This window comes from Carcharodon carcharias, chromosome 1 (genome assembly GCF_017639515.1).
Source record: "Carcharodon carcharias isolate sCarCar2 chromosome 1, sCarCar2.pri, whole genome shotgun sequence".
NCBI lineage: Eukaryota > Metazoa > Chordata > Chondrichthyes > Lamniformes > Lamnidae > Carcharodon > Carcharodon carcharias.
This window is the reverse complement of record NC_054467.1, coordinates 13,850,800-13,860,506: the sequence shown is the minus strand read 5'-3', so window position 1 is coordinate 13,860,506 and position 9,707 is coordinate 13,850,800. Positions and strand designations below refer to the sequence as shown.

General features: G+C 60.4%; 2 protein-coding genes across 4 annotated transcripts in view; one reads left to right on the top strand and one right to left on the bottom strand.

Annotated features, from left to right (window-relative positions):
• The window catches only part of aimp1a (aminoacyl tRNA synthetase complex interacting multifunctional protein 1a), a 95,157-nt gene extending 89,049 nt beyond the window's left edge, over positions 1–6,108 (bottom strand). Inside the window, exon 1 of one of the 2 annotated variants that reach the window (XM_041188919.1) lies at positions 5,973–6,108. In XM_041188919.1, coding sequence (XP_041044853.1) covers positions 5,973–5,974 — 2 coding nt within the window. In that variant the 5' untranslated portion in view covers positions 5,975–6,108. Of the gene's footprint in view, positions 1–5,892 lie in introns of both variants that reach the window. The other variant, XM_041188942.1, reaches the window with a different exon arrangement.
• A 138-nt stretch (positions 6,109–6,246) lies between these two features.
• tbck (TBC1 domain containing kinase) overlaps positions 6,247–9,707 on the top strand; it is a 200,096-nt gene continuing 196,635 nt past the window's right edge. Inside the window, exon 1 of one of the 2 annotated variants that reach the window (XM_041184468.1) lies at positions 6,247–6,370. The gene's annotated coding sequence lies outside the window, so the exon portion shown is untranslated. The remainder of the gene's footprint in view (positions 6,371–9,707) is intronic. The other variant, XM_041184458.1, reaches the window with a different exon arrangement.

Genomic DNA, 9,707 nt, shown 5'->3' with positions numbered 1-9,707 from the left:
AGAGGGAGTTGGAGAGGAGGGGGAGAGGAGAGGAAATGGGAGAGGAGGGGGATGGGGAGCGGAGGGGGATGGGGAGAGGAGGGGGATGGGGAGAGGATGGGGTGGGGGAGAGGAGGGGGAGGGGGAGAGGAGGGGGAGGGGGAGAGGAGGGGGAGGGGGAGAGGAGGGGGAGGGGGAGCGGAGAGGAGGAGGAGGGGGAAGGGGAGATGAGGGGGAGGGGGAGATGAGGGGGAGGGGGAGATGAGGGGGAGGGGGAGATGAGGGGGAGGGGGAGATGAGGGAGAGGAGGGGAAGGGGAGAGGAGGGGAAGCGGAGAGGAGGGGAAGCGGAGAGGAGGGGAAGCGGAGAGGAGGGGAAGCGGAGAGGAGGGGAACGGGAGGGGGAGATGAGGGGGAGGAGGGGAAGGGGAGAGGAGGGGAAGGGGAGAGGAGGGGAAGCGGAGAGGAGGGGAAGCGGAGAGGAGGGGATGAGGGGGAGGGCGAGATGAGGGGGAGGGGGATGAGGGGGAGGGGGAGATGAGGGGGAGGGGGAGATGAGGGGGAGGGGGAGATGAGGGGGAGGGGGAGATGAGGGGGAGGGGGAGATGAGGGGGAGAGGAGGGGAAGGGGAGAGGAGGGGAAGGGGAGGGGGAGATGAGGGGGAGGGGGAGATGGGGGGAGGGCGAGAGGAGGGGGAAGGGAAGAGGAGGGGGAAGGGAAGAGGAGGGGGAAGGGAAGAGGAGGGGGAAGGGAAGAGGAGGGGGAAGGGAAGAGGAGGGGGAAGGGAAGAGGAGGGGGAAGGGAAGAGGAGGGGGAAGGGAAGAGGAGGGGAAGGGGAGAGGAGGGGAAGGGGAGAGGAGGGGAAGGGGAGAGGAGGGGAAGGGGAGAGGAGGAGGGGAAGGGGAGAGGAGGAGGGGAAGGGGAGAGGAGGAGGGGAAGGGGAGAGGAGGAGGGGAAGGGGACGGGGAATGGAGGGGGAGGGGGAAAGGAGGGGGAGGGGGAAAGGAGGGGGAGGGGAAGGGGAGAGGAGGGGGAGGGGAGAGGAGGGGAAGGGGAGAGGAGGGGAAGGGAAGAGGAGGGGAAGGGGAGAGGAGGGGAAGGGGAGAGGAGGGGAAGGGGAGAGGAGGGGGAGGGGAGAGGAGGGGGAGGGGAGAGGAGGGGGAGGGGAGAGGAGGGGGAGGGGAGAGGAGGGGGAGGGGAGAGGAGGGGGAGGGGAGAGGAGGGGGAGGGGAGAGGAGGGGGAGGGGAGGGGAGGGGAGGGGGAGGGGAGAGGAGGGGGAGGGGGAGATGAGGGGGAGGGGGAGATAAGGGGGAGGGGAGGGGAGGGGAGAGGAGAGGAGGGGGAGAGGGGTATAGGAGGGGGAGGGGGAGTGGAGAGGGAGTGGAGTGGGAGGGAGGATGGGGAAGCGGGAGGAGGGGGAAGGGGGAGGAGGGGGAAGGGGGAGGAGGGGGAAGGGGGAGGAGGGGGAAGGGGGAGGAGGGGGAAGGGGAGAGGAGGGGGAGGGGGGAGGAGGGGGAGGGGGCGAGGGGGAGAGGAGGGTGAGGGCGGGAGGGGGAGAGGGAGGGGAAGGGGAGAGGGAGGGGAAGGGGAGAGGAGGGAAAGGGGAGACGAGGGGAAGGAGGACGGGGAGAGGAGGGGGAGGGGAGGAGGGGGCGGTGGAGAGTGGGGAGAGGAGGGGAGGGGGAGAGGGGGTAAGTGTGGAGGGGAGACGGAAGGGAGGGGGAGGGGGAACGTAGAGGAGGGGGAGGGGGAGCGGTGAAGAGGGGGAGGGGCAGCAGAGAGGTGGGGGAGGGGGAGGGGGAGATGAGGGGGAGGGGGAGATGACGGGGAGGGGGAGATGACGGGGAGTGGGAGATGACGGGGAGTGGGAGATGACGGGGAGTGGGAGATGACGGGGAGTAGGAGATGACGGGGAGTAGGAGATGACGGGGAGTAGGAGATGACGGGGAGGAGGGGGAGGGGGAGGGGTTGAGGAGAGGGAGGGGGAGAGGAGAGGAGGGGGAGAGGAGAGGAGGGGGAGAGGAGAGGAGGGGGAGGGGGTGAGGAGAGGGCGGGGGAGAGGAGAGGGCAGGGGAGTGGGAGGGGGTGGAGGGGGTGTGGGAGGGGGCGGGGAGTGGGTGGGGAAGAGGAGGGGAGGGGGATGGGAGGGGGAGAGGAGAGGAGGGGGAGGGGAGGCGAAGAGGAGGGGGAGGGCAAGCGGAGGGGAGGGCAAGCGGAGGGGAGGGCAAGCGGAGGGGAGGGCAAGCGGAGGGGAGGGCAAACGGAGGGGAGGGCAAACGGAGGGGAGGGCAAACGGAGGGGAGGGCAAACGGAGGGGAGGGCAAACGGAGGGGAGGGGGAGGGGAGATGAGGGGGACGGGGAGATGAGGGGGACGGGGAGATGAGGGGGACGGGGAGATGAGGGGGACGGGGAGATGAGGGGGACGGGGAGATGAGGGGGAGGGGCAGATGAGGGGGAGGGGCAGATGAGGGGGAGGGGAGAGGAGGGGGAGGGGAGAGGAGGGGGAGGGGAGAGGAGGGGGAGGGGAGAGGAGGGGGAGGGGGGAAGGGGAGGGGGGGAACGGGAGGGTGGGAGGGGAGAGGTGGGGGAAGAGGGAGAGGGAGGTGGAGAGGAGGGGGATGGGGAGAGGAGGGGAATGGGGAGAGGAGGGGAATGGGGAGAGTAGGGGGTGGGGGAGAGGAGGGGGTGGGGGAGAGGAGGGGGTGGGGGAGAGGAGGGGGTGGGGGAGAGGAGGGGGAGAGGGGTATAGGAGGGGGAGGGGGCGAGGAGGGGGAGGGGGAGTGGAGAGGGAGTGGAGGGGGAGGGAGGATGGGGAAGCGGGAGGAGGGGGAAGCGGGAGGAGGGGGAAGGGGGAGGAGGGGGAGGTGGGGGAAGGGGGAGGTGGGGGAAGGGGGAGGAGGGGGAAGGGGGAGGAGGGGGAAGGGGAGAGGAGGGGGAGGGGGAGAGGAGGGGGAGGGGGAGAGGAGGGGGAGGGGGAGAGGAGGGGGAGGGGGAGAGGAGGGTGAGGGCGGGAGGGGGAGAGGGAGGGGAAGGGGAGAGGGAGGGGAAGGGGAGAGGAGGGAAAGGGGAGAGGAGGGAAAGGGGAGAGGAGGGGAAGGAGGACGGGGAGAGGAGGGGGAGGAGAGGAGGGGGCGGTGGAGAGTGGGGAGAGGAGGGGAGGGGGAGAGGGGGTAAGTGTGGAGGGGAGACGGAAGGGAGGGGGAGGGGGAACGTAGAGGAGGGGGAGGGGGAGCAGAGAGGTGGGCGAGGGGGAGCGGAGAGGTGGGCGAGGGGGAGCGGAGAGGTGGGCGAGGGGGAGCGGAGAGGAGGGGGAGGGGGAGATGAGGGGGAGGGGGAGATGAGGGGGAGTGGGAGATGAGGGGGAGTGGGAGATGAGGGGGAGTGGGAGATGACGGGGAGTGGGAGATGACGGGGAGTGGGAGATGACGGGGAGTGGGAGATGATGGGGAGGGGTTGAGGAGAGGGAGGGGGAGGGGAGAGGAGAGGAGGGGGAGAGGAGAGGAGGGGGTGAGGGAGAGGAGAGGGCGGGGGAGTGGGAGGGGGTGGAGGGGGTGTGGGAGGGGGCGGGGAGTGGGTGGGGAAGAGGAGGGGAGGGGGATGGGAGGGGGAGAGGAGAGGAGGGGAGGCGAAGAGGAGGGGGAGGGCAAGCGGAGGGGAGGGCAAGCGGAGGGGAGGGCAAACGGAGGGGAGGGCAAACGGAGGGGAGGGCAAACGGAGGGGAGGGCAAACGGAGGGGAGGGCAAACGGAGGGGAGGGCAAACGGAGGGGAGGGCAAACGGAGGGGAGAGGAGGGTGTGGGGAGAGGAGGGGGAGGGGAGGGGAGAGGGAGGAGAAGAGGAGAGGAGGGGGAGGGGGAAGGGGAGGGGATGGTAGTGGAGGGGGGAGGTGGAGAGGAGGGGAGGGGGAGAGGAGGGGGAGGGGAGAGTGGGGAGGGGAGGGGGAGTGGGAGGGGGGAGTGGAGGGGAGGGGGGAGTGGGAGGGGGGAGTGGAGGGGAGGGGGAGCGGAGAGGAGGGGGAGTGGGAGTGGGAGGGGGAGGGGGAGCGGAGAGGAGGGGTAGCGGAGGAGGAGCGGAGAGGAGGGGGAGGGGAGAGGAGGGGGAGGGGAGAGGAGGGGGAGGGGAGAGGAGGGGGAGGGGAGAGGAGGGGGAGGGGAGAGGAGGGGGAGGGGAGCGGAGGGGGGAGGGGAGCGGAGGGGGGAGGGGGAGCGGAGGGGGGAGGGGGAGCGGAGGGGGGAGAGGGAGAGGGGGGAGGAGGAGCGGAGAGGGGGGAGGAGGAGCGGAGAGGAGGGGGAGATGAGGGGGAGGGGGAGATGAGGGGGAGGGGGAGAGGAGGGGAAGGGGAGAGGAGGGGCAGGGGAGAGGAGACGAGGGGACGGGGAGAGGAGGGGAAGGGGGACGGGGAGAGGAGGGGAAGGGGGACGGGGAGAGGAGGGGAAGGGGGACGGGGAGAGGAGGGGAAGGGGGACGGGGAGAGGAGGGGAAGGGGGACGGGGAGAGGAGGGGAAGGGGGACGGGGAGAGGAGGGGAAGGGGGACGGGGAGGGGAAGGGGGACGGGGAGAGGAGGGGAAGGGGGACGGGGAGAGGAGGGGAAGGGGGACGGGGAGAGGAGGGGAAGGGGGACGGGGAGAGGAGGGGAAGGGGGACGGGGAGAGGAGGGGAAGGGGGACGGGGAGAGGAGGGGAAGGGGGACGGGGAGAGGAGGGGAGGCGGAGGGGAGGGGAGGAGGTGGAGAGGAGGGGAGGAGGTGGAGAGTGGGGAGAGGAGGGGGAGAGCGGAGACGAGGAGGGGGAGAGCGGAGACGGGGAGGGTGGAGGGAGAGGGGGGGTGGAGAGGGGGAGCGGAGAGGGAGAGGGGGAGGGTGGAGGGGGAGCGGGGCTGATTACGGGAGAGTAGAGGGTGGAAGAGCGAGGCAGGAGGTGGGGGGAGGGGCAAGAATGAGATAAGGGGGTACCTGAGGGGAAGGGGGATACATGTGGGGACGGGGGGTTACGTGTGGGGACGGGGGGTTACATGAGGGGAAGGGGGGGTACATGGGGGGACGGGGGGGTTACATGTGGGGACGGGGGATTACATGAGGGGAAGGGGGGTACATGAGGGGGGGTACATGAATGGGGGGTACATGAGGGGACGGCGGGTACATGAGGGGAAGGGGTACATGAGGGGGTACATGGGGGGACGGCAGGTACATGAGGGGAAGGGGTACATGGGGGGGGGTACATGAGGGGAAGGGGTACATGGGGGGGTACATGAGGGGACGGCGGGTACATGAGGGGAAGGGGTACATGGGGGGTACATGAGGGGAAGGGGCTACATGAGGGGAGGGGGGTACATGAGGGGAAGGGGTACATGGGGGGTACATGAGGGGAAGGGGGTACATGAGGGGACGGCGGGTACATGAGGGGAGGGGGGTACATGGGGGGGGTACACGAGGGGAACGGGGGTACATGAGGGGAAGGGGTACATAGGGGGTACATGAGGGGAAGGGGGTACATGAGGGGACGGCGGGTACATGAGGGGAGGGGGGTACATGGGGGGGGTACACGAGGGGAACGGGGGTACATGAGGGGAAGGGGTACATGGGGGGTACATGAGGGGAAGGGGGTACATGAGGGGACGGCGGGTACATGAGGGGAGGGGGGTACATGAGGGGGTACACGAGGGGAAGGGAGTACATGGGGGGTACATGAGGGGACGGGGGTAAATGAGGGGGGGTACATGGGAGGGGGGGGGCAATGCGGTGACGGGCCCGGTGAGGTGGGGAATTAGATGAGGGGGTGTGATGGGCGGGGGCGAATCATCTCCGAATGTGTCCCGAGCCCCGCGTGAGGAGAAACCAAGTCATTCCCTTCCCACCCCCAAAATACGGTGCATTCCTGTCATCGCCCCTCAGCCAACCCCTCCAACAGCTCTACCGTCTCTATTAGGAAGAACAAGCAGTCAGTTGCCCATCAAAGTCGGGAAAGTGCTGATGGCCGCGCCGCGGGGAACTCACATCAAAATCCAACCGTCCACCAGCCAGGGGTCCTAGCGCCCTCCACAACTGCCTTACACCCGCCTGTCTGCACCCGGGGCCTTTACCCACCCTTCCTCACGGCCTAACACCTCTTCAATCGCACCGGGGTAGAAAGGCCAAAAACAAAAAAACCTCTCTGCCTGAAAATGAAATGTCTGTCATTCGGGTGCCATTTTTATAAAAGCGGCGCGGCCACCGTGAGGGAAGAGAGCTTTGGAGGGGGGTGCGGGGGCTTGACTCGCTCTGTCGGCGCGTCGGTTCGGCGCATTGTGGAATCTGTAGTTCCACGGGTCCTGAGGGCTGATTCGTCTGAATTCGGAGCCGGACTACAACACCCAGTGTGCACCGGTGCGCAGGTTGCCGGGGAGAGACAAGAGGTAAGGAGCTGGGGTTGTGCTGAGGGATGAGATTGAATTGCTATAACCTGTGGGATAGGCTGCTGGTGATTGTGTCCACCACCATCTTTACTCTGAATACTTAGTGGTGTCACATTTTGTTTGATAAGGCTTGTAAAATACCCTGAGGATGTTTTGTTACGTTCAAGACGCTATATAAATGCAGGTTGTGCACTATGGTATGCAAGTTGTTGCTCAAGAACGACACTATGGTAATGCTTGAACAGGCCGTGACTTTGCATACTCCTGCATCCACCTCCTCCAGGACGATTTAATTCCTTGCTATAACATTGCACTCTACATGCAGTTGTGGATTGGGAAGGCCATTCTGCTCATACTTCCATCTTTTCAGCAAGATCCCACAAAAAAATGGAGGCTTATGGCAGATACCGAGGGCTCAGAACAGCGGGAGCCCTAGAGGAGTATAGAATGTGTAGGGGGGTACTTAAAATTTAGGAGAGCAAAAAGGGAGCATGAGAAAACATTGGCAGGTAAAATAAAGGAAAATCCAAAGTTATTTTACATGTACATTAAGAGTAAGAGGATAACTAGGGAAAGACTAGGGCCCATTAACAACCATAGTGGTAATTTGTGTGTGGAGCCAGAAGACGTAGGTAGGGTTCTAAGTGAATACTTTGTGTCGGTGTTCACAAGTGAGAGGGACGACGTGGGTATGAAAATCAGGCAGAAGGACTGTGATATAATTAAAGAAATTAGCATAGAAAGGGAGGGGGTTCTAAGTGGTCTGGCAGGCTTAGAAAGTAGATAAATCTCCAGGCCTGGGTGAAATGTATCCCAGACTGTTGAGTGAGGCAAGGGAGGAGATAGCAGGGGTGTTGGCAATAATTTTCAATACCTCTCTGGCCACAGGAGAGGTACCAGAGGACTGGAGGACAGCCAATGTGGTGCCGTTATTCAAGAAGGGAGGAAGGGGTAAGATCAAGAGTTCAAATCTCACAATGGCAAACTATGAAACAATGTAACTTCATCTGAAACAGATGGAAACATGTTTGTACTCGAAAGAGTTACAGGCCAGGCAGTCTAACCACGTCTGACCAATTTGATTGAATTTTTTGAAGAGGTGACCAGGTGTGTAGATGAGGGCAATGCATTCAATGTAGTCTAGTTGGACTTCTGTAAGGCTTTTGATAAAGTCCCGCATGGGAGACTGATAACAAAGGTAAGAGCCCATAGGATCCAAGGCAATTTGGCAAATTGGACCCAGAATTGGCTGAGTGGCAGGAAACAGAAGGTGATGGTCTAGGGGAGTTCTTGTGACTGGATGCCCATGTCCAGTGGGGTTCCACAGGGATCAGTATTGGGGCCTTTGCTGTTTGTGGTATATATAAATGATTTGGACTTGAATGTAGGAGGGTTGATCGGTAAGTTCGCAGTTGACACGAAAATTGGTGCGGTGGTAAATAGTAAGAAGGATAGCCTTAGATTACAGGAGGATATAGACGGGTTGGTCAGATAGGCTAGTCAGTGGCAAATGGAATTTAATCCGGATAAGTGTGAGGTGATGCACTTGGACAGGACAAACAAGGCATGGGAATACACGATGGATGGCAGGACCCTGGGAAGTACCGAGGATCAGAGGGACCTTGGTTTGCATGTCCACCAGTCCCTTAGGGTAGCTGGACAGGTAAATAAGGTGGTTAAGAAGGCATATGGGATACTCGCCTTTATTAGTCGAGGCATAGAGTATAAGAGCAGGGAGGTTATGCTGGAACTGTATAAAACGCTGGTTAGGCCACATCTAGAGTATTGTGTGCAGTTCTGGAGTCAGCATTATAGAAAGGATGTGATTGCGCTAGAGAGAGTGCAGAGGAGATTTACCAGAATGTTGTCTGGGCTGGAGAGTTTTAGTTATGAGGAGAGATTGGATAGATTGGGGTTATTTTCCCTGGAGCAGAGGAGTTTGAGGGGGGACATGATTGAGGTGTATAAAATGATGAGGGGCATAGATAGGGTAGACAGGAAGGAACTTTTCCCCTTGGAGGAGGGATCAATAACCAGGGGGCATAGATTTAAGGTAAGGGGAAGGAGGTTTAGAGGGGATGTGAGGAAGAAATCTTTGACCCAGAGGGTGGTGGGAATCTAGAACTCACTGCCTGAAAGGGTGGTGGAGGCAGAAACCCTCATAACATTTAAAAAGTATTTGAATGTGCACTTGCGATGCCATGGCATAGAAGGCTATGGGCCTAGTGCTGGAAGATGGGATTAGAATAGTTAGGTACGGAGCAAACTTGATGGGCCAAAGGGCCTTTTTCTGTGTTGTAGACCTCTATGACTCTATAATTCTCCGTCTGCATCTCAGTATCCAGTTGATTCTTACATGTTTCCTGGATTTTTACTTCCGCTAATGTAGCCAGGGGCCAGTTACTCTACAAGAGAAGGATATCTATTCAATAAATTAACCTTTTTACTAGTTTGAAACTATGGCCCCTTCTACTTTCTTTTACTTAAAAGTAGTTTTATGGATTTACTTTTTACATAACAATGGGAAAAATAGCAGAATGGTGGGAGGGGGAAAGCAGGAGAGTGGAAGTAATTGTATAGCTCTTTAAAGAATTGGCATAGGCAAGATGGGCTGACAGCCTCCTGTGCTGAATAATTCTATGGTTTGCAATCTGGTATACCTCTGTAACACACCTCAGATATTTTTACAATCGTGAAATGCAAACCTCCCCTCCTAAGTTAAGAACTTTACCACCAATTATCAGTTCTGATACTTTACAAGTTAGTACACTTGGAGGTACCCTACTCCCTTAGTTCCAAACCTGGACTAAACCTGAATTGTACCTCAAGGACTTGAGTACATTAGGCATCTATATTGATTAATGACTAACTTAGTTGGTTGAGTCTTCCTTTAACATGAATGAATTCAGTACAGGTTTTCCGGGCTGCTTCTCCAGATTTTCTTGGTCTCATTATGGATGTGTCCCTCATTCTTTACTCAGCTGTTCTTAACAGTTTTGCCTGATCTTATGGTCTTAGAGCTTTCTGTCACTGGGTTTTCTTTTTCCATGTCGGCCTAACTGAGGTGCACTAGCCCTCAGGTCATGCTTCCATTGGTGTCACACCTGATTTGACCTTTTCCCTTCTGCCACTTGACCACCTTTCGTCTTTGAATCCTTGAACTCTAAGCGTGACTTTAAACTGGCCTCTCATATCGGCTCGTGTCTCACTATCCTTCTTGCACTCTTTCTGTGATTCTCACCTTGTTCATTAAACTCTCCTTACTTGCCCTCACTGCATCTGTTGCTGCTGCTCTCTTTTAAAGTTTTCTTCCCATCCTTGGCTTTTTCTATATTAC